The sequence below is a fragment of the Rhinoderma darwinii genome, chromosome 2, assembly GCF_050947455.1.
Source record: "Rhinoderma darwinii isolate aRhiDar2 chromosome 2, aRhiDar2.hap1, whole genome shotgun sequence".
Taxonomy (NCBI): Eukaryota; Metazoa; Chordata; class Amphibia; order Anura; family Rhinodermatidae; genus Rhinoderma; species Rhinoderma darwinii.
This window is the reverse complement of record NC_134688.1, coordinates 199335378-199361039: the sequence shown is the minus strand read 5'-3', so window position 1 is coordinate 199361039 and position 25662 is coordinate 199335378. Positions and strand designations below refer to the sequence as shown.

Genomic DNA, 25662 nt, shown 5'->3' with positions numbered 1-25662 from the left:
ATGTGGACAGCGATGTCAGGGAATTCCAAAGTCTCGGAGCAGAGCCGATACTAGCGGCTCTGTGTCCCGCGGGCCGCAGATGACAGCCCCAGGGGCCGCATGCGGCCCGCGTGCTTGAGACCCCTGGATTAGATGTACTGACTTTTTTTAAACATTACTATGTAACTATGTTTTGTTTTTTGGTTATAATTATCAATTTAAAATATATATCTATATAGGATGGGATACTTCACAATGTACATAAAGAAAAAAAGGAAGTGGTTATTGCAAACCATACCTAAAGAACCCAAAGTTGCAATATAATATAGCACGGTGCCATTCCTGATATAAGTTAATAAAAAAAGAAAAAAAGAAAAAGATCCAGAAATATAGCTAAGCACTCTTGGGTTCAATAAGAATAAATAATTATTTTATTTTTTGATTCCAGATAATACTGGTAAAGTTAATTTTATACAAAAAAAAACATTTAAAAAGAGAATTCTCCTGGCCAGGAAAAAGAACATACAATAAACCTTCAAAACATAAGTGATATTGCCTGATGGATATATAGCATGATGTATATGTGTTACACGATTTTACAAAAAGATTTCCAAATGGAAAACCGCTGGACTGTGTTCACACTTGCGGTTTTCAAACATGTATGTAATTTGTATCACAATATTGCCAAAATACCTATTTGAAGTAGCTGGTAATGAAATTAATAACGAGATTTTCTTCATATGCATGTAAAATGACTTGACTCTCAAAATAGAAAAATAGCCTCACGAATTAAAGAAATGTGGTTATAAGCGTGCTTTTTTCTCTCATCAAGTGGATCGATAGTTCCAATTCAAATCTAATGGTGATAGGAAGTCTTTTCACAGACCCTTGGGTCAATGTATAGCCCTCAGGCAGTTGGACTTTGAAGTAAGATATAAACTTATATGGGTTTTTACCTTCACCTCCGACATCCAGTAAGTGCCGGGAAGACCATGCAGGGAGGTAGTTAACTCCGGTGTAAGGAATGGCAGATCTCCTCAAGAGGGAAGTTCGCCTGTGTGGCCACACATTTGATTTCAAAGCATCCACATCTCCACCATTGCTTCCCTTGGCGCTTTCCCCTATTGATCCATGCAGGCAATAACCGCTGTACTCACGGAGGTAGGGGCCCAGCAATGCAGGATCGCACACTGATATTTCAGGTGAATTGAAGGCACTCCAAAAGGAACGGACCCAACTGGACAGGATCGCACGCCGGCAGCCAGGTAGGTAATTATTCCAACGTATGTTCCTTTCCACGTGTGATCTTCAACACTGGACAGGTATTCTCTGGGCAGGGTTAGGACGTCACTACCCGCCCCATTGATTAGAACAGCTGACGCGTTTCATCCCTGGACGGGATTTCTTCAGAGCAGTTTGACAAGTGCTGCCAAACACACTATATTTATAATGTCCCAAATTCATTCATTGGTTCCATAATAAAAAACATAATGTTTCACACGAAGATATTATGGATATTATATATTTAAATCTTACATGAGATGCCGCAATGATATATATCTCTCAATTTAAATAGCAGGCAAAAATATTTTTATATTCAAACAGACAATTAGAATATCCAGAAAATCAAATTCATAGATATATTCAGTATTTATCCGGGGGAGGGCAATCAATGGTGTGTCTCTACTTGGTCAGAATAAGACCAATATTGAATTTTACATAGTAATACAATTACTGCCTGAATTTTATTATTAATATTAATTCTTCCGTAAATACGGATAACTACTACTATCTAGACTTTGTAGTAGATTTATGGAGGAACAAGTTTTTCTTCAATAGGGGATCCCCCCTTAAATCATTTTGACACAAGATGAAATTTGTTCAATTCTTTAAAAATATATTATATGGGATATATCCAACCATACACATAAGCATATGAAATACAGATAATACTTCAGGGGAGGCAGGGAAGGAGAACCACTACCTGTTAAGGCATCAGGACCCGGGTCCCCACCACCCCCAAAGCAGAATCGATCTCAATACAATCAATATTGGTTTGATAATTTTACTACTAGATTACATCATATTAGGCATATGCGTATATAAGACTATGGTAAATAATAGTAGCCATCGTGAAATTCCAAGGGGGGGCAGGAATGGGGATCCAGCATCAATAGAACAATAGATCCTCAATTCCCACCACACATAGAGAGCTAAATTCAACTCCCATCAATATAGAAGATTGCAGAAATTGAAAATTATGTTCATTCCTTTGATATTATTTATCCAATTGATTGATCATTCCATATTGGGAATAAAATTGCTCATAATCTTACCACTAAAACAGATTATAGTTATATGGAAAATATGGTATCCAGATAAAAGGCATATTAGGATTTTACTATCAGGTTTCCAAAAATAAAAACCAGAGAGTATGTATATTAAATCCAAAAGTTTCACAACCAATTTTCCTAGATCATTCTCCAGGGATGACATAATAAAGGTCCCATTCTTTAATCTAATATTCTTTTATCAGAGATTGTTTATATCCAACACTAGCTAACTCGAAGATACTAAGAGTTGAGGGAAATATAGGACAGTCTATTAGACCCCAACTGTTCAAAGAAACATGTTAAATTTAATTTCATTATTTAGTCCCCTGGGATTCAAAGTTCTTAGTGTATAAATCCACATAGTTTCCTTCTGGAGGAGTATTCGGTTGAGATCACCTCCCCTTCTATCTTGGAATAATTGATAAATCCCCATGAACTTTAGGCCAGTTGGTGATTGGGCATGGTATGTTTTAAAATGTGCGGCTAGAGGATTAACCATTTCACCCTTGGTGATATCTCTAATATGTTCGCTGATGCGAACATGTAATTCTCGTTTCGTTTTCCCTATGTATTGTTTCCCACATGGGCAAATAATGGAGTAAACGACCATGGTTGAGCGCCAATTGATGAAATTATAGACTTTAAATTCCCTCTTGTGTTCACTATCCAGAAAAGTGTCTGATTTTAAAACGTACTTACAACATTTACAAGAGCCACACATAAACATTCCTTTTGGACGTTTCTGTAGCCATTTCTCATTACTTGGGGTCCTTCTCTTAAACTCAGAACTCACCAACAAATTCCTCAGAGTGGGGGCCTTTCTTGGAACCATACTCGGTACATTCCCAACTATTGAGTTAATTCTTTTGTCCAAAGTTAAATGTGGCCAGTTTTTAATCATCAGATTCCGAAGTATGTTCCAATGGGACCCATACCTTGAAATGAATCTGACTCTATTGTCACTGTTATCTTTTTTACCTCTCTTGAGAATTTCCTCTCTATTCTGCCTAGATGCCCTATTGTATCCTTTCTTAATCATTTTCTTGGGGTAACCCCTATCTTCAAAGCGAGATGATAGATCTTGTGCTTCGCTTTTGAAGTCCCTGAAGTCAGTACAATTACGGCGAATTCGAAGAAATTCGCTTATCGGGATCCCCTTAATTTGAGAGGGAAAGTGATGGCTACTTGCTGCCAAAAGGGTATTACCTGATGTTGGTTTCCGATATGTAGTCGTTTTTAATTTATTTCCTTCCCTATGAATATTAAGATCTAAAAAGCTAATGTGATCTTCACTATAAGAGAAGGTCAGAAGAATATTTAGTTCATTGGAGTTTAAATCCCCAATAAAACTTTCAAGTAAGTCCAAAGGTCCCTTCCAACACAAAAGGACATCGTCCATATATCTAAGCCAAGCGGATGCGCATTTTCTGAAGAGAGGATGAGGGTATACTATGAACTCTTCCCACCAGCCCAAGTGCAAACAGGCATACGATGGTGCACAAGAGGATCCCATGGCCGTTCCACGAATCTGACGATAGAATTTGCCATCAAAAGAGAAGCAGTTATAATTCAAAACGAATTCCAACATTTCAATAATAAATTCATTTTGATGGGCCCAGTCTCCTCCTCTCCTCTCCAGAAAATGCGCAGCCGCCTTAAGGCCAACATCATGTGGGATGGAGGTATACAATGACTCCACATCCAATCCCACCAGGATGAAGTCTTCCTCAAGATTCAAATTGTCAATTTTATTTAAAAGATCCCCCGTATCCAATACAAAAGATGGAAGTGTACGGACAAAAGGTTTCAATTTTTCGTCTATGTATTTACCAAGATGATCTGTTGGGCCATCACACCCCGAAATGATGGGTCTACCCGGGGGTGTGTTCCTATTTTTGTGCACCTTAGGAAGCACATATATCGTGGGCATACGGGGTTCTCTTACCTCTAAAAATTGAAACTCATTTTTGTTAATTAAGCCCTCATCCAATGCAAAAGTCAGTTTTCTATTTAAGGTTCCCATTATATTATCAAGTGGGTTATCATTCAAAAGGGAATATGTATCCGTTTCCAATTGTCTTTTAATCTCACCGACATAGTCCTCCTCTCTGAGGAGGACAACATTTCCACCCTTATCACTGGGCTTAATTATAATATTCTCAATGTTTTGCAATTCTTTTAGGGCTTTTCGTTCCCTTTCAGTTAGGTTGTCCTCACACAGAAAGGAGGACCAGTCGATGACACTTATATCTCTAAGCATGGCCTCCAAAAATGCATGTGTGTATCTGTTAGAATGTATGCTTGGCATGGTACTACTTTTTTTCCGCAAGCCCGTATACTCTGGGATGATATCCGTAAAGTCCTCTCCAGGATTATCTATATTCTCCAATATGTTACCTTCCCTCCATAATTCATTTAGATCCGCTAAAGTATTTAGATCAGACGTTTCCAAATTAGGGATCATTTCAAATTCAATTATTTCTCTCTGTGACTCTGACAACTCATTCTCATTTTGAATATTCCTCTCATTTTTTTCCCCATGCCAAAGTCTCAAGAGAATCTTTCTAAGAAAGAGGTGAAGATCTTTACATATTTCAAATTCCTTTCCAGGGGTAACTGGTGAGAAACCCAATCCACGGTTTAATAGGGATATATGGTGTATTGATAGGGGGAAATCGGTTAGATTGATTATATTATTCAGATTATTGTCTATCTTCCCCTGCGTTGTCTTGTATTGGGTCCTCCTTTTTTCTCTACTATTCTTTCCTCTCCGAATTTCCCTCTGTTTCGGTCCCCTAAAAAAGAAACCTTGGATTGTGATTCCTCAATTCTAATGTGTTTCCCCATCTCATTATCACTAGATGGGTCACTTGTAGTTTCCCCATCTGTTGACATAAAAGTATTTCTTCTCACCCGTACTCTATTCCTATTCTGTCTTTCTCTATTTTTTGCAAAGGAGAAAATTTGTTTCTGTTCAAAATCAAAAGTATCCCTTTGGAATTTTCTCCTTTTTCGTACTGATATTTCACGAAGTTCCATTTCCACCTCTTTTTTGAGACTATTATTTAATTTTTCAAATTCCTGATCCTTGCAAAATATATCTAATTTTTTAACACTCTCCTCAATTTCCACATTGAGCGAACTAAGCATATTTTTCTCCTCTTCTATCAACAAGTCCATCAAATTCCTTGAGTGTCTCAAGCACTCCTCATCCCATTTTTCCAAAAATACTTCGCTTTTGAAATGTGATGCTGGTGTTGTACGTCTACGTAAACCTCTTGGGACAATTTTGGACAGCCTATATGCCTCTAAGCTCTGAATATCCCACTTGCGTCTCAGATGGCTCAAAATAAGTCTCCGATGATTTTTAAATAAACCATATATATCTCCTCCAATATCCTCTGCACTTCTATTCCTTTCACAATTCAGAAGTGCAGCAATCTGTGCATCAACCTCGAAGTCTAGACAATAAGCCATACTCGAGACACACCACTGATACCCTCACAGTTCAAGAAAGAAAATACTTTCCCTTTAGAAGGTATATAAACAAAAACAGGAAGGAAAAACACCCTCCAAAATTTTATATAAAGAAAAAAAGGAAGTGGTTATTGCAAACCATACCTAAAGAACCCAAAGTTGCAATATAATATAGCACGGTGCCATTCCTGATATAAGTTAATAAAAAAAGAAAGAAAAAGATCCAGAAATATAGCTAAGCACTCTTGGGTTCAATAAGAATAAATAATTATTTTATTTTTTGATTCCAGATAATACTGGTAAAGTTAATTTTATACAAAAAAAAACCATTTAAAAAGAGAATTCTCCTGGCCAGGAAAAAGAACATACAATAAACCTTCAAAACATAAGTGATATTGCCTGATGGATATATAGCATGATGTATATGTGTTACACGATTTTACAAAAAGATTTCCAAATGGAAAACCGCTGGACTGTGTTCACACTTGCGGTTTTCAAACATGTATGTAATTTGTATCACAATATTGCCAAAATACCTATTTGAAGTAGCTGGTAATGAAATTAATAACGAGATTTTCTTCATATGCATGTAAAATGACTTGACTCTCAAAATAGAAAAATAGCCTCACGAATTAAAGAAATGTGGTTATAAGCGTGCTTTTTTCTCTCATCAAGTGGATCGATAGTTCCAATTCAAATCTAATGGTGATAGGAAGTCTTTTCACAGACCCTTGGGTCAATGTATAGCCCTCAGGCAGTTGGACTTTGAAGTAAGATATAAACTTATATGGGTTTTTACCTTCACCTCCGACATCCAGTAAGTGCCGGGAAGACCATGCAGGGAGGTAGTTAACTCCGGTGTAAGGAATGGCAGATCTCCTCAAGAGGGAAGTTCGCCTGTGTGGCCACACATTTGATTTCAAAGCATCCACATCTCCACCATTGCTTCCCTTGGCGCTTTCCCCTATTGATCCATGCAGGCAATAACCGCTGTACTCACGGAGGTAGGGGCCCAGCAATGCAGGATCGCACACTGATATTTCAGGTGAATTGAAGGCACTCCAAAAGGAACGGACCCAACTGGACAGGATCGCACGCCGGCAGCCAGGTAGGTAATTATTCCAACGTATGTTCCTTTCCACGTGTGATCTTCAACACTGGACAGGTATTCTCTGGGCAGGGTTAGGACGTCACTACCCGCCCCATTGATTAGAACAGCTGACGCGTTTCATCCCTGGACGGGATTTCTTCAGAGCAGTTTGACAAGTGCTGCCAAACACACTATATTTATAATGTCCCAAATTCATTCATTGGTTCCATAATAAAAAACATAATGTTTCACACGAAGATATTATGGATATTATATATTTAAATCTTACATGAGATGCCGCAATGATATATATCTCTCAATTTAAATAGCAGGCAAAAATATTTTTATATTCAAACAGACAATTAGAATATCCAGAAAATCAAATTCATAGATATATTCAGTATTTATCCGGGGGAGGGCAATCAATGGTGTGTCTCTACTTGGTCAGAATAAGACCAATATTGAATTTTACATAGTAATACAATTACTGCCTGAATTTTATTATTAATATTAATTCTTCCGTAAATACGGATAACTACTACTATCTAGACTTTGTAGTAGATTTATGGAGGAACAAGTTTTTCTTCAATAGGGGATCCCCCCTTAAATCATTTTGACACAAGATGAAATTTGTTCAATTCTTTAAAAATATATTATATGGGATATATCCAACCATACACATAAGCATATGAAATACAGATAATACTTCAGGGGAGGCAGGGAAGGAGAACCACTACCTGTTAAGGCATCAGGACCCGGGTCCCCACCACCCCCAAAGCAGAATCGATCTCAATACAATCAATATTGGTTTGATAATTTTACTACTAGATTACATCATATTAGGCATATGCGTATATAAGACTATGGTAAATAATAGTAGCCATCGTGAAATTCCAAGGGGGGGCAGGAATGGGGATCCAGCATCAATAGAACAATAGATCCTCAATTCCCACCACACATAGAGAGCTAAATTCAACTCCCATCAATATAGAAGATTGCAGAAATTGAAAATTATGTTCATTCCTTTGATATTATTTATCCAATTGATTGATCATTCCATATTGGGAATAAAATTGCTCATAATCTTACCACTAAAACAGATTATAGTTATATGGAAAATATGGTATCCAGATAAAAGGCATATTAGGATTTTACTATCAGGTTTCCAAAAATAAAAACCAGAGAGTATGTATATTAAATCCAAAAGTTTCACAACCAATTTTCCTAGATCATTCTCCAGGGATGACATAATAAAGGTCCCATTCTTTAATCTAATATTCTTTTATCAGAGATTGTTTATATCCAACACTAGCTAACTCGAAGATACTGAGAGTTGAGGGAAATATAGGACAGTCTATTAGACCCCAACTGTTCAAAGAAACATGTTAAATTTAATTTCATTATTTAGTCCCCTGGGATTCAAAGTTCTTAGTGTATAAATCCACATAGTTTCCTTCTGGAGGAGTATTCGGTTGAGATCACCTCCCCTTCTATCTTGGAATAATTGATAAATCCCCATGAACTTTAGGCCAGTTGGTGATTGGGCATGGTATGTTTTAAAATGTGCGGCTAGAGGATTAACCATTTCACCCTTGGTGATATCTCTAATATGTTCGCTGATGCGAACATGTAATTCTCGTTTCGTTTTCCCTATGTATTGTTTCCCACATGGGCAAATAATGGAGTAAACGACCATGGTTGAGCGGCAATTGATGAAATTATAGACTTTAAATTCCCTCTTGTGTTCACTATCCAGAAAAGTGTCTGATTTTAAAACGTACTTACAACATTTACAAGAGCCACACATAAACATTCCTTTTGGACGTTTCTGTAGCCATTTCTCATTACTTGGGGTCCTTCTCTTAAACTCAGAACTCACCAACAAATTCCTCAGAGTGGGGGCCTTTCTTGGAACCATACTCGGTACATTCCCAACTATTGAGTTAATTCTTTTGTCCAAAGTTAAATGTGGCCAGTTTTTAATCATCAGATTCGGAAGAATTAATATTAATAATAAAATTCAGGCAGTAATTGTATTACTATGTAAAATTCAATATTGATCTTATTCTGACCAAGTAGAGACACACCATTGATTGCCCTCCCCCGGATAAATACTGAATATATCTATGAATTTGATTTTCTGGATATTCTAATTGTCTGTTTGAATATAAAAATATTTTTGCCTGCTATTTAAATTGAGAGATATATATCATTGCGGCATCTCATGTAAGATTTAAATATATAATATCCATAATATCTTCGTGTGAAACATTATGTTTTTTATTATGGAACCAATGAATGAATTTGGGACATTATAAATATAGTGTGTTTGGCAGCACTTGTCAAACTGCTCTGAAGAAATCCCGTCCAGGGATGAAACGCGTCAGCTGTTCTAATCAATGGGGCGGGTAGTGACGTCCTAACCCTGCCCAGAGAATACCTGTCCAGTGTTGAAGATCACACGTGGAAAGGAACATACGTTGGAATAATTACCTACCTGGCTGCCGGCGTGCGATCCTGTCCAGTTGGGTCCGTTCCTTTTGGAGTGCCTTCAATTCACCTGAAATATCAGTGTGCGATCCTGCATTGCTGGGCCCCTACCTCCGTGAGTACAGCGGTTATTGCCTGCATGGATCAATAGGGGAAAGCTCCAAGGGAAGCAATGGTGGAGATGTGGATGCTTTGAAATCAAATGTGTGGCCACACAGGCGAACTTCCCTCTTGAGGAGATCTGCCATTCCTTACACCGGAGTTAACTACCTCCCTGCATGGTCTTCCCGGCACTTACTGGATGTCGGAGGTGAAGGTAAAAACCCATATAAGTTTATATCTTACTTCAAAGTCCAACTGCCTGAGGGCTATACATTGACCCAAGGGTCTGTGAAAAGACTTCCTATCACCATTAGATTTGAATTGGAACTATCGATCCACTTGATGAGAGAAAAAAGCACGCTTATAACCACATTTCTTTAATTCGTGAGGCTATTTTTCTATTTTGAGAGTCAAGTCATTTTACATGCATATGAAGAAAATCTCGTTATTAATTTCATTACCAGCTACTTCAAATAGGTATTTTGGCAATATTGTGATACAAATTACATACATGTTTGAAAACCGCAAGTGTGAACACAGTCCAGCGGTTTTCCATTTGGAAATCTTTTTGTAAAATCGTGTAACACATATACATCATGCTATATATCCATCAGGCAATATCACTTATGTTTTGAAGGTTTATTGTATGTTCTTTTTCCTGGCCAGGAGAATTCTCTTTTTAAATGGTTTTTTTTGTATAAAATTAACTTTACCAGTATTATCTGGAATCAAAAAATAAAATAATTATTTATTCTTATTGAACCCAAGAGTGCTTAGCTATATTTCTGGATCTTTTTCTTTTTTTCTTTTTTTATTAACTTATATCAGGAATGGCACCGTGCTATATTATATTGCAACTTTGGGTTCTTTAGGTATGGTTTGCAATAACCACTTCCTTTTTTTCTTTATATAAAATTTTGGAGGGTGTTTTTCCTTCCTGTTTTTGTTTATATACCTTCTAAAGGGAAAGTATTTTCTTTCTTGAACTGTGAGGGTATCAGTGGTGTGTCTCGAGTATGGCTTATTGTCTAGACTTCGAGGTTGATGCACAGATTGCTGCACTTCTGAATTGTGAAAGGAATAGAAGTGCAGAGGATATTGGAGGAGATATATATGGTTTATTTAAAAATCATCGGAGACTTATTTTGAGCCATCTGAGACGCAAGTGGGATATTCAGAGCTTAGAGGCATATAGGCTGTCCAAAATTGTCCCAAGAGGTTTACGTAGACGTACAACACCAGCATCACATTTCAAAAGCGAAGTATTTTTGGAAAAATGGGATGAGGAGTGCTTGAGACACTCAAGGAATTTGATGGACTTGTTGATAGAAGAGGAGAAAAATATGCTTAGTTCGCTCAATGTGGAAATTGAGGAGAGTGTTAAAAAATTAGATATATTTTGCAAGGATCAGGAATTTGAAAAATTAAATAATAGTCTCAAAAAAGAGGTGGAAATGGAACTTCGTGAAATATCAGTACGAAAAAGGAGAAAATTCCAAAGGGATACTTTTGATTTTGAACAGAAACAAATTTTCTCCTTTGCAAAAAATAGAGAAAGACAGAATAGGAATAGAGTACGGGTGAGAAGAAATACTTTTATGTCAACAGATGGGGAAACTACAAGTGACCCATCTAGTGATAATGAGATGGGGAAACACATTAGAATTGAGGAATCACAATCCAAGGTTTCTTTTTTAGGGGACCGAAACAGAGGGAAATTCGGAGAGGAAAGAATAGTAGAGAAAAAAGGAGGACCCAATACAAGACAACGCAGGGGAAGATAGACAATAATCTGAATAATATAATCAATCTAACCGATTTCCCCCTATCAATACACCATATATCCCTATTAAACCGTGGATTGGGTTTCTCACCAGTTACCCCTGGAAAGGAATTTGAAATATGTAAAGATCTTCACCTCTTTCTTAGAAAGATTCTCTTGAGACTTTGGCATGGGGAAAAAAATGAGAGGAATATTCAAAATGAGAATGAGTTGTCAGAGTCACAGAGAGAAATAATTGAATTTGAAATGATCCCTAATTTGGAAACGTCTGATCTAAATACTTTAGCGGATCTAAATGAATTATGGAGGGAAGGTAACATATTGGAGAATATAGATAATCCTGGAGAGGACTTTACGGATATCATCCCAGAGTATACGGGCTTGCGGAAAAAAAGTAGTACCATGCCAAGCATACATTCTAACAGATACACACATGCATTTTTGGAGGCCATGCTTAGAGATATAAGTGTCATCGACTGGTCCTCCTTTCTGTGTGAGGACAACCTAACTGAAAGGGAACGAAAAGCCCTAAAAGAATTGCAAAACATTGAGAATATTATAATTAAGCCCAGTGATAAGGGTGGAAATGTTGTCCTCCTCAGAGAGGAGGACTATGTCGGTGAGATTAAAAGACAATTGGAAACGGATACATATTCCCTTTTGAATGATAACCCACTTGATAATATAATGGGAACCTTAAATAGAAAACTGACTTTTGCATTGGATGAGGGCTTAATTAACAAAAATGAGTTTCAATTTTTAGAGGTAAGAGAACCCCGTATGCCCACGATATATGTGCTTCCTAAGGTGCACAAAAATAGGAACACACCCCCGGGTAGACCCATCATTTCGGGGTGTGATGGCCCAACAGATCATCTTGGTAAATACATAGACGAAAAATTGAAACCTTTTGTCCGTACACTTCCATCTTTTGTATTGGATACGGGGGATCTTTTAAATAAAATTGACAATTTGAATCTTGAGGAAGACTTCATCCTGGTGGGATTGGATGTGGAGTCATTGTATACCTCCATCCCACATGATGTTGGCCTTAAGGCGGCTGCGCATTTTCTGGAGAGGAGAGGAGGAGACTGGGCCCATCAAAATGAATTTATTATTGAAATGTTGGAATTCGTTTTGAATTATAACTGCTTCTCTTTTGATGGCAAATTCTATCGTCAGATTCGTGGAACGGCCATGGGATCCTCTTGTGCACCATCGTATGCCTGTTTGCACTTGGGCTGGTGGGAAGAGTTCATAGTATACCCTCATCCTCTCTTCAGAAAATGCGCATCCGCTTGGCTTAGATATATGGACGATGTCCTTTTGTGTTGGAAGGGACCTTTGGACTTACTTGAAAGTTTTATTGGGGATTTAAACTCCAATGAACTAAATATTCTTCTGACCTTCTCTTATAGTGAAGATCACATTAGCTTTTTAGATCTTAATATTCATAGGGAAGGAAATAAATTAAAAACGACTACATATCGGAAACCAACATCAGGTAATACCCTTTTGGCAGCAAGTAGCCATCACTTTCCCTCTCAAATTAAGGGGATCCCGATAAGCGAATTTCTTCGAATTCGCCGTAATTGTACTGACTTCAGGGACTTCAAAAGCGAAGCACAAGATCTATCATCTCGCTTTGAAGATAGGGGTTACCCCAAGAAAATGATTAAGAAAGGATACAATAGGGCATCTAGGCAGAATAGAGAGGAAATTCTCAAGAGAGGTAAAAAAGATAACAGTGACAATAGAGTCAGATTCATTTCAAGGTATGGGTCCCATTGGAACATACTTCGGAATCTGATGATTAAAAACTGGCCACATTTAACTTTGGACAAAAGAATTAACTCAATAGTTGGGAATGTACCGAGTATGGTTCCAAGAAAGGCCCCCACTCTGAGGAATTTGTTGGTGAGTTCTGAGTTTAAGAGAAGGACCCCAAGTAATGAGAAATGGCTACAGAAACGTCCAAAAGGAATGTTTATGTGTGGCTCTTGTAAATGTTGTAAGTACGTTTTAAAATCAGACACTTTTCTGGATAGTGAACACAAGAGGGAATTTAAAGTCTATAATTTCATCAATTGGCGCTCAACCATGGTCGTTTACTCCATTATTTGCCCATGTGGGAAACAATACATAGGGAAAACGAAACGAGAATTACATGTTCGCATCAGCGAACATATTAGAGATATCACCAAGGGTGAAATGGTTAATCCTCTAGCCGCACATTTTAAAACATACCATGCCCAATCACCAACTGGCCTAAAGTTCATGGGGATTTATCAATTATTCCAAGATAGAAGGGGAGGTGATCTCAACCGAATACTCCTCCAGAAGGAAACTATGTGGATTTATACACTAAGAACTTTGAATCCCAGGGGACTAAATAATGAAATTAAATTTAACATGTTTCTTTGAACAGTTGGGGTCTAATAGACTGTCCTATATTTCCCTCAACTCTTAGTATCTTCGAGTTAGCTAGTGTTGGATATAAACAATCTCTGATAAAAGAATATTAGATTAAAGAATGGGACCTTTATTATGTCATCCCTGGAGAATGATCTAGGAAAATTGGTTGTGAAACTTTTGGATTTAATATACATACTCTCTGGTTTTTATTTTTGGAAACCTGATAGTAAAATCCTAATATGCCTTTTATCTGGATACCATATTTTCCATATAACTATAATCTGTTTTAGTGGTAAGATTATGAGCAATTTTATTCCCAATATGGAATGATCAATCAATTGGATAAATAATATCAAAGGAATGAACATAATTTTCAATTTCTGCAATCTTCTATATTGATGGGAGTTGAATTTAGCTCTCTATGTGTGGTGGGAATTGAGGATCTATTGTTCTATTGATGCTGGATCCCCATTCCTGCCCCCCCTTGGAATTTCACGATGGCTACTATTATTTACCATAGTCTTATATACGCATATGCCTAATATGATGTAATCTAGTAGTAAAATTATCAAACCAATATTGATTGTATTGAGATCGATTCTGCTTTGGGGGTGGTGGGGACCCGGGTCCTGATGCCTTAACAGGTAGTGGTTCTCCTTCCCTGCCTCCCCTGAAGTATTATCTGTATTTCATATGCTTATGTGTATGGTTGGATATATCCCATATAATATATTTTTAAAGAATTGAACAAATTTCATCTTGTGTCAAAATGATTTAAGGGGGGATCCCCTATTGAAGAAAAACTTGTTCCTCCATAAATCTACTACAAAGTCTAGATAGTAGTAGTTATCCGTATTTACGGAAGAATTAATATTAATAATAAAATTCAGGCAGTAATTGTATTACTATGTAAAATTCAATATTGGTCTTATTCTGACCAAGTAGAGACACACCATTGATTGCCCTCCCCCGGATAAATACTGAATATATCTATGAATTTGATTTTCTGGATATTCTAATTGTCTGTTTGAATATAAAAATATTTTTGCCTGCTATTTAAATTGAGAGATATATATCATTGCGGCATCTCATGTAAGATTTAAATATATAATATCCATAATATCTTCGTGTGAAACATTATGTTTTTTATTATGGAACCAATGAATGAATTTGGGACATTATAAATATAGTGTGTTTGGCAGCACTTGTCAAACTGCTCTGAAGAAATCCCGTCCAGGGATGAAACGCGTCAGCTGTTCTAATCAATGGGGCGGGTAGTGACGTCCTAACCCTGCCCAGAGAATACCTGTCCAGTGTTGAAGATCACACGTGGAAAGGAACATACGTTGGAATAATTACCTACCTGGCTGCCGGCGTGCGATCCTGTCCAGTTGGGTCCGTTCCTTTTGGAGTGCCTTCAATTCACCTGAAATATCAGTGTGCGATCCTGCATTGCTGGGCCCCTACCTCCGTGAGTACAGCGGTTATTGCCTGCATGGATCAATAGGGGAAAGCGCCAAGGGAAGCAATGGTGGAGATGTGGATGCTTTGAAATCAAATGTGTGGCCACACAGGCGAACTTCCCTCTTGAGGAGATCTGCCATTCCTTACACCGGAGTTAACTACCTCCCTGCATGGTCTTCCCGGCACTTACTGGATGTCGGAGGTGAAGGTAAAAACCCATATAAGTTTATATCTTACTTCAAAGTCCAACTGCCTGAGGGCTATACATTGACCCAAGGGTCTGTGAAAAGACTTCCTATCACCATTAGATTTGAATTGGAACTATCGATCCACTTGATGAGAGAAAAAAAGCACGCTTATAACCACATTTCTTTAATTCGTGAGGCTATTTTTCTATTTTGAGAGTCAAGTCATTTTACATGCATATGAAGAAAATCTCGTTATTAATTTCATTACCAGCTACTTCAAATAGGTATTTTGGCAATATTGTGATACAAATTACATACATGTTTGAAAACCGCAAGTGTGAACACAGTCCAGCGGTTTTCCATTTGGAAATCTTTTTGTAAAATCGTGTAACACATATACATCATGCTATATATCCATCAGGCAATATCACTTATGTTTTGAAGGTTTATTGTATGTTCTTTTTCCTGGCCAGGAGAATTCTCTTTTTAAATGTTTTTTTTTGTATAAAATTAACTTTACCAGTATTATCTGGAATCAAAAAATAAAATAATTATTTATTCTTATTGAACCCAAGAGTGCTTAGCTATATTTCTGGATCTTTTTCTTTTTTTCTTTTTTTTTTTATTTACTTCACAATGTACATCTATGAAAGCAATTATGTTGTATTTTCATTAGCAATTAAATTTAGGTTCACTCAGCATTGCAGAATTCCTAAAATTTAAAGGAACCATGCAAATAAGGCCACTACAGAACCCTATGTGATTAGTTTACATTTATGCTTCTAAGGGTACATTCACGTTCTTCATTTGGCGCACACAGAGTTCCCGAGTTCGTCCATAGATTTATTTAAGTCAGTTGGATTCCAAAAAAGGCAATTTCGCATCCTCTGGGCTGGTATACTTCCTATGCAGTCAGGTGTTCTGTGCTCCTCCTCCATTACTCTCTGTTTTTCAGACTCTGATGTAAGAAGCAATATACAGCAGCCAGAAATGGCTGCTTGTATGTAGCATTCTGCCAACAGAGGGCGTGTTGTGGGAGCACTGGAGTGGAGTACATGGGGGAGGGGCATGTTGTTACTACAGAGAGAAGAAGGGGCTTAGGTGAGAGTCTAGCTGTGACTAGTAAGGGGATGGACCTACAAAAGCTCCTGCTGTGACAACTGAGAGAAGGAGTTGGGGGTGGGGTGACTTGCTCATACTACTTGTGGGAGGGATCAGGGGAGGGGGTTGCCGACAATACTGAAAAAGGATGGGAGGGCCTTGCTGTGGCTACTGGAAGGGGGATGGACTGTAGAGAAAGGGATGGAGAGGCGTGAGAGAAATGGTGGGGGGCTGCTGTGACTACTGAGGAAGTAGGGCCCTGTACTAACGACTAGGGAAGTAGAGGAGAGAGGGCGAGATACAGTTTTCAGGGTTTATCCACATGGGTTGGTAATGGTGCAACAGAGAAACATATTTGACGTTCTTATTCCTGTAGCAATCTGTACAATAAATATCTAAGCCATTTAAAGGACTTCTTCCGGAAAAAAAAATTATGATATTTGGAATGTATGAAGGTAAAAACAAAAAGATGTATGTTTTGAAGGGTTAAATATATTTTTCCACAAACATTTACCATCATGTATCCATTTGTTTGATCAAAGGAAACCCACACTGCTTACTAGTTGTATGGAACCGCAACATGCTTGATATCCCTCTACACAAATTCCTCCTTACAGCGGACATGTTGGTGAGGAGGAATGGCGAACCCCATTACTAGTGATCATTGAGAAGCCCACTGCTGGGACTCCCACCGGTGAGGCTCACAGTGATATAGAATGTATCACCTATCCCGTGGATAGTAAATAAATGAGCGGTGTACGGGCTCAAAGACTTTTCAAGGAAATCCGATCTCAAATGAAACGGCACAGTACTCACCCGAGTGTTTCTGCTGCTTCGTTTTAACGATCGGTGGGGATCTCAGTTCTCGGACCCCCACCGTTTAAAACTTCTGACACGTCAAAAAAAAAATTAAACGTTTAGTTACCCTTTAACCCCTTCCCTCTTTAACCACTTTTGACCTTCCTGGCAGAGCCTCATTTTTCAAATCTGACAATTCTCTTTATGTGGTAATAACGTCGGAATGCTTTTACCTATCCAAGCGATTCGGAGACTGTTTTCTCGCGACACATTGGACTTTATGTTACTGCCAAAATTTGCTCGATACATTCAGTATCTAATTGTGAAAAACACCAAAATTTAGCAAAAAACTTGCAAACATTAGCATTTTTCTAAATTTATATGTATCTGCTTGTAACACAGGCAGTTATAGCACACAAAATTGTTGCTAATTAACATCCCCCATGTGTCTACTTTAGATCGGCATTGTTTTTTTGAACATCCTTTTATTTTGTTTAGGACGTTACAAGGCTTAGAACTTTAGCAGCAATTTCTCAGATTTTCAAGAAAATGTCCAAAAACTATTTTTACAGGTTCCAGTTAAGTTGTGAAGTGGTTTTGAGGACCTTATATATTAAAAAAAAAAACAATAAGTCACCCCATTTTGAAAACGTCACCCCTCAAAGTATTCAAACCAGCATTTAGAAAGTTTCTTAACCCTTTAGACGTATCACAGGAATTAAAGCAATTTAGAGGTGAAATTTACAAATTTCATTTTTTATTTGTTGCAGAAATTCATTTTGAATCCATTTTTTTTTGTAACACAGACTGTTTTATCAGAGAAACACAACTCAATATTTATTTCCCAGGTTCTGCAGTTTTAGGAAATATCCCACATGTGGCCGTAGCGTGCTAATAGATTGGAGCACCGGCCTCAGAAGCACCTAGTGGATTTTGGGGCCTTCTTTTTATTAGAATACATTTTAGGCACCATATCAGGTTTGAAGGGCTCTTGCGGTGCCAAAACAGTGGAAATCCCCCAAAAGTGACCCCATTTGGGAAACTACACCCCTTAAGAAAATTATCTAGGGGTATAGTGAGCATTTTGACCACAAAGGTTTATTGCAGAAAAAATTGGAAGTAGGCCGTGAAAATTAAAATCTACATTATTTTCAAACAAAACATCGTTTTAGCTAATGAAAGGACTAAAGGGGGAAAATCACCACAACATTTGTAAAGCAATTTCTCCCGAGTAAAACAATACCCACGTGTGGTCATAAATGGCTGTTTGGGCACACGACAGGGCTTAGAAGGGAAAGAGTGCCATTTGGTGCTCAAATTATGCAGGAATGGTTTGCGGAGGCCATGTCGCATTTGCAAAGCCCCTGAGGGGGCAAAACAGTGGAAACCTCCCACAAGTGACCCTATTTTTGAAACTACACCCCTTGACGAAATTATCTCGAGTTATAATGAGTATTTTGACCACACAGGTTTTTTTGCAGAAATTATTGGAAGTGAAAATGATAATCTACATTTTTTCAAAGAAAATTTAGCAGATGTTTGCCGGCGGTTTGGAGCCGTATATTCGGATGTAAAACGCCCGAATTACGTCCGTAAATAGGGCGTGTGAACATACCCTAATTATTATGCTGTGTTTCCCGGTTTTAGAATCACCCTACATGTGGCCCTAATCTTTTGCCTGGACATTTGACAGGGCTCAGGAGTGAGAGAGTACCATGTAAAATTGAGGCCTAATTTGGCGATTTACACAGAATTGGTTCACAATTGCAGAGGCTCTGATATGAAGTAATAAAAGAAACCCCTGACAAGTGACCCCATTTTGGAAACTGCACCACTCAAGGCATTTATTAAGGGGTGTATTGAGCATTTTCACCCCACAGGTCTTTTCCATAAATGATTGCGCTGCCGATGGTGCAAAGTAAAAATTTCAAATTTTCCCTAGATATGCCATTTCAGTGGCAAATATGTCGTGCCCAGCTTGTGCCACTGGAGACACACACCCCAAAAATTGTTAAAAGGGTTCTCCTGGTTATGGCAATGCCATATATGTGGAAGTAAACTGCTATTTGGGCACAGTGTAGAGTTCAGAGGGGAGGAATCACCATTTGGCTTTTGGGGCGTGGATTTTGCTTAGTAGTAGTTTTGTTTGAAGTCTTACTGGTATTTCAGTTTATAATGTGGGGGCACATGCAAGATGGGCAGAGTACATCAGGGGCATAGTCAGGGGGTATAATAATGGGGTAAAAAAGCAATAAAATAATCCATAGATGTGTGCTATGCTGTGAAGCAATCCTTTCTGCATAGGCCGGTGTCGCACTGATAAATGTCCTTCCTTATCCCCCTTTTGGTCCACACTCCGCACCTTGGCAGTTTGGGGAATTTTTCTGGGAAAGTGTTGTCCTGGTATAATACGGGCACCCTCGCTTCTAGCAGATATGTCTTGGCCCTCCCCATCCTGGCTCCGTAATTTTAGGGCCTTGAAAATTCGCCTCTTAAAACAGAAGAAATGTTTCCCTCGGGCCGGTACAACTGCATATTTTTTATTTTCAGACTTATTGGAGCGTTAAACCCTTAACGCTCCAGGACATACTATTATGTCATGGTAACTGCATCGTTCGCGCTCCATGACATAATAGTATGTCATGGATGAAACACTGCGCCGTTCATGAGCTGTGATAGCTGCAGTTTCCGACAGCAGGCTAACGCAGCTCAATGTGCAGGGACAGATCGCGGTGGTCCCCGCAGATTAACCTCTTAGAAGCCGCGTTCAATAGCGATCGCGTCTTCTTAGGGGTTAAACCTCCATCAACGGCCCGCTACATGATAGCGGGCGGCGATGGATACTATGGAAACCTGAGTCCTAACAATGGACTCCGGCTACGCGATCTACAGAAGCCTAGTGTGTCCTGACAATGTCAGCGCTAATACACTGAACTACGCATGTAGAGCAGTGTATTACAATTGCGATCAGGGCCTCCTGCCCTCAAATCCCCTAGTGGGACAAAGTAAAAAAATAAGTTTTAAAAGTAATAAAAGTAAAAATTCCCCTTTTTCCCTTATCAGTCCTTTTTTATTAAAAAACCAAAACTATACATAATTGGTATCGCTGCGTCCGTAACGGCCTGAACTACAAAAGTCTTTCGTTATTTATCCCGCTCGGTGAACGCCATAAAAGAAAATAATAAACCATACCAGAATTAAAATGTTTTGGTCACATGTACCTAAAAATGGTACTGATTGAAAGTTTGTTACACAAAAAAATAAGTCCTCGCACGGCTTTCTTGATGGAAAAATAAAAAAGCTATGGCTCTTAGAATATGGCAACACAAAAATTGAATGATTTTTTATAAAAAGTATTTTATTGTGCAAACGCCATAAGACATAAATTTTTTTATAAACATCTGGTATCGCCATAATCGTATCGCCCCGCAGAATAAAGTGAATGTCATTTATAGCGCACGGTGAACGCTGTAAGAAAAAGGAATAAAAAACAATAGTAGAATTGCTGTTTTTTAGTCACCACGCCTCTTACAAAATAGAATAAAAACCAATCAAAAAGTCGCATGCACCCCAAGAAAACTACAATGAATTACTCAAGAGGTCTAGATTCTAAAATGGGGTCACTTTTAAGGGGTTTCCCCTGTACTGGTACCTCAGAAGCTCTGCAAATGCGACATGGCGCTCAGAAACCAATCCAGCAAAATCTACACGTGAAATATCACTCCTGCCTTTCTGAGCTCTGCCGTTTGTCCACCCGGCAGTTTATTACCACATATGGGGTATTGCTTTACAAATGTTGGGGTGCTTTTTCTCCTTTATTCCTTGTCAAAATTAAAAATTTGTACCTTTTAATCGGAAAAATTTGATTTTCAATTGCACAGCCTAATTCCACAAAATGCAGCAAAAAACCTGTGGGATCTAAATGCCCACTATACCCCTCGATAAGTTCCTTGAGGGGTGTAGTTTGCCAAATAGGGTCACTTTTGGGGGGTTTCCACTGTTTTGGCACCACAAGACCTCTTCAAACCGGACATGGTGCCTAATAAAAAGGAGGCCTCAAAATCCTCTAGGTGTTCCTTTGCTTCGGAGGCCGGTGCTTCAGTCCATTACCGCACTAGGGCCACATGTGGGATATTTCTAAAAACTGCAGAATCTGGGCAATAAATATTGAGTTGCGTTTTTCTGGTAAAACCTTTTGTTTTACAGAAAAAAATTTTTTTAATAAAATTGATTTTTTTGACAAATGAAATTTGTAAATTTCACCTCTACGTGCTTTAAATTAATGTGAAACACCTAAAGGGTTAATAAACGTTATAAATGCTGTTTTGAATACTTTGAGGCGTCTAGTTTCTAAAATGGGGTATTTTATGGCGGTTTCTAATATATAGGCCCCTCAAAGCCACTTCAGATCTGAACTGGTACCTAAAAAAAAAAAAACTTTAAATTTTATTCAAATTATTAGAAATTGCTGCTTATGTTCTAAGCTGTGTAACGTCCTATAAAAATAAAAAAACGTTCAAAAAATGATGCCAATATATAGTAGACATATGGGAAATGTGAACTACTAACTATTTTGGGTGGTATAACCCTCTGTGTTACAAGCAGATTCATTTAAATTCAGAAAAATGCAATTTTTTTTCTCCAAATTTTCTCTAAATTTGGCTATTTTTCACAAATAAACAGTGAATATATCGACCAAATTTTAACACTAACATAGCCTAATTTGTCACAAGAACACAATCTCAGAATCGCTTGGATAGGTATAAGCATTCTGAAGTTATTACCACAAAGTGAAATATGTCAAATTTGAAAAATGGGCTCTGAGCCTTAAGGAGGCTCTGTCACCACATTATAAGTGGCCTATATTGTACATGATGTGATCGGCGCTGTAATGCAGATTATAGCAGTGTTTTTTATTTAGAAAAACTATCATTATGACCTATATTAGCTTTATGCTAATGAGTTTCTCTATGGACAACTGGGCGTGTTTTACTATATGGCCAAGTGGGCGTTGTGGAGAGAAGTATAAATGAATCGAGAGACGTGTATGACGCTGATTGGTCAGCGTCATACACTTCTCTCCACAACGCCCACTTGGCCATATAGTAAAACACGCCCAGTTGTCCATTGAGAATCTCATTAGCATAAAGCTAATATAGGTCATAACTCCGTCAAAAATGATTGTTTTTCTAAATAAAAAACACTGCTGTAATCTACATTACAGCGTCGATCACATCATGTACAATATAGGCCACTTATAATGTGGTGACAGAGCCTCTTTAAGGCCCAAACTAGGCTGCGTCCTTAAGGGGTTAACTAATTTTATATTTTTATAGACGTAATGGTACGAGGGCTGTTTTTTTGCAGGACAAGCCGTAGATTTTATTGGTACCACTTTGGGGTACATGCGACTTTTCTATCACATTTTATCCTATTTTTTGGGAGGCCAGGTGACCAAAAAACTGCAATTCTGGCATAGATTTTTTTTAGTTTTTTTTATACAGCGTTCACCATGCGTTATAAATTACATGTTAACTTTATTCTGCGGGTCAGTGCGATTCCGGCGATCCCTAATTTATAGAACTTTATGTCTTACAACTTTTTGCACAATAAAATTACTTGTGTAAAAAGAATGTATTTTTTCTGTCGCCAAGTTGTAAGAACCATAACTTTTTAATTTAGTCTACGGAGCTGAATGAGGGCTTTTTTTTGCGGGACGAGCTATAGTTTTTATACGTACCATTTTTTGATACGTGCGACTTTTTGATCACTTTTTATTCCAATATTTGTAGGGCAAAGTGACCAAAAAACAGAAATTCTGGTATAGGTTTTTCCGAGTTTTTCTTTTTTACGCTGTTCACCGCCTGGAATAAATAAATATATTTTTATAGGTATGGTTTATTTTATTTTTTTCAATAATAAAAGGACTTAATAAGGGAACAGGGCGATTGTATTTAATTTTATTACTTTTATTATAAACTTTTATTATACATTTTAAAACTTTATTTTTTCACACTTTTTTTCCAGTAGGGGACTTGAAGGTCCATCTGTCTGATTTTTTTTTCTAATACATTGCACTACTTATGTAGTGCAATGTATTAGATCTGTCAGTCATTCACTGACAGCAAGCCGATTAGGCTTCGCCTCCCGGCGGGGCCCTATCGGCTTCTGTAATGGCAGAGCACGAGGCAATTGTTAGTCCTCCTGTTGCGATTGCAGGGCAGAGCTGCCGATCTGCTAGCAACCTCTAAGATGCAGCGATCGCTGCATCTAAGGGGTTAATGGCAGGAATCGGAGCTAGCTCCTGTTGCTGCCATTACAGGTGGATATCAGCTGTAACATACAGCTGACATCCACCGCTGACGACGCCGACTCAGCTCCTGAACCGGCGCCATCTTGTTGTCAGCTACGGAAGCCTTTCAGGCCCCGCCTCCGGGCGGGCCTAAACGGCTTCTGTGCTAGGCAGACCGGGAGGCCAGTATTAGGCCTCCGGTTGCCATTGCAGCTACCGGAACCCCGGCAATTTCATTGCTGTGTTGCCCATGAGCTGCAAACTCCTTAAATTCAGCGATCACTTTTGAACGCTGCATTTAAGGGGTTAATGGCAGGGATGTCACTGAATGTCGGTCCCTGCCATTACAGCCGGAGGTCAGTTGTAATACACCACTTACATCCAGCGATGATGGCACCGACTCAGCTTCTGAGCCGGTGCCATCCATTTGTCGTATGGATACGGCAAAATGCGGGAAGCACTGGCTTTCCATGACATATCCATACGACAAATTTCGGGAAGGGATTAAAAGTTAGAGATAAAACTTCATGCAGCATCCCGAAAAGCGTGTCCTATAGTAAAATGTTATTGCCACCTTATAAAGTGATGGAATGTCGCTAGAATTAGTAGAGGTCCGACCTCTGGGACCTCCACTGATCCTAAGAATGAAGAGCCACAGCGCTAATTCATCGCAAAGCTGCATTCCCAGAAAAACAGTGAAGGGGACACTGCGCCAAATCAGCATTGTTGCCCCTTCAGTATCAGGATTGATGGAGGCCCCAGAGGTCAGACCCCCATCGATCATAAAATGATCACATATTCTAGTGAAAGGCCATCTCTTTACGAGATGGGAATACCCTTTTACATTACATAGCCTAAATTAAAGCTAGCAACAGCTAATTTTGCCTTTCCAAATATGTAATGTGTATAATACTAACAGTACTCCTTACTGCCCGAAACGAGAGATAGATATATATTGAGACGCACTTATTCGTCCATAAATAACATCGATGCCTTAAGCTGGCCATACACTAGAGTTTTTGAACGGCTGAAAGCGGATATCTGCAGAAAAGTTGAACTGCCCTGTTTGATTTCGTCAGTTGTTGTCAGGTGCATCCTGCAAAGTCATTCATGCCAAATCTGCACCCCCTCAATTGAAGCACAAACCAGGCCGCAGATCAAGGCAGAGGTAGATCACCTATTTGTCGTCCGAACAACAACCTTCACAGACCAACCATTAACTACAAGTCTTTCAGAAAAGGTTGTCTGAACTGCCTAATGTATTTCCAGCTGAAAGGAATATATACATACGGTACATACATACAATGACTATTTGAAAATTCTCATCACTTACCCAGTTGCTTGGGAAAAATCTCATCAGGGTGCTATGAAAGAAAAACAAGGCAAATATGGATCAGGACAGTGAATTTAGGACTTTTGAGTCATAATTATATATGTCTGTATTCAGGCTGTATTCACACATACAGTTTTTTTCTTATTATTGGCATTTTGCCCCAGTTTTGATACATTTTCCATGTTTTAGTAAAAACGACAGCATGAAGCATTTTCTGTCATCTATACAGAAAACGGGTCAGAAAAACACTAAAAAATCGTTGAAGATTTAGGCCTCATGCACACGACCCTAGCCATGTACACGGCTGTGACTTTCGGGTCGGCCGGACGCGGAGTGTCACCTGCGAGCCAACCGCAAATTTTCTATGAGCTTGGACGTAATAAGACATGTCCGTTCTTTCTGCGGTCCAGGCTCCTGGGCCATGCACGGACCGTGGAAACCACGGTCGTGTGCATGGCCCCATAGAAATTAATGGGGCCGCAATTCTCCCGTGGATTTTCGGGGGAATTGCGGCCGCAAAAGAACGTTCGTGTGCATGGGGCCTTATACTTGATAAATTTACGATCAGTATATATTTAATCAATTAGTTATTTGAGATCAGCTTAAAGGGGTGGTCTCACCAAAGGATGTGCCAGAAATGTTGGACAGATGTGGATCCCACCTCTGGGACCCACACCTATCTCAAGGAAGGGGTCCCCTGACCCATGTCCTACCTTCTCCCGCTGCTTTCCAGCCACAGGGTTTACGAGATGCCTGGGAGTACAGAAACTGTTCAGCTAAGCGGCTTCCGTAACTCTCATAGAATTCAATAGGAGTT

General features: G+C 38.7%; 1 protein-coding gene across 1 annotated transcript in view; it reads right to left on the bottom strand.

Moving 5' to 3' along the window:
* The window catches only part of MRPS9 (mitochondrial ribosomal protein S9), a 116887-nt gene that overhangs the window by 45851 nt on the left and 45374 nt on the right, over nt 1-25662 (bottom strand). The window contains exon 4 of the mRNA XM_075850347.1: nt 24846-24876. Within this exon, the coding sequence (XP_075706462.1) occupies nt 24846-24876 (31 nt within the window). The remainder of the gene's footprint in view (nt 1-24845; nt 24877-25662) is intronic.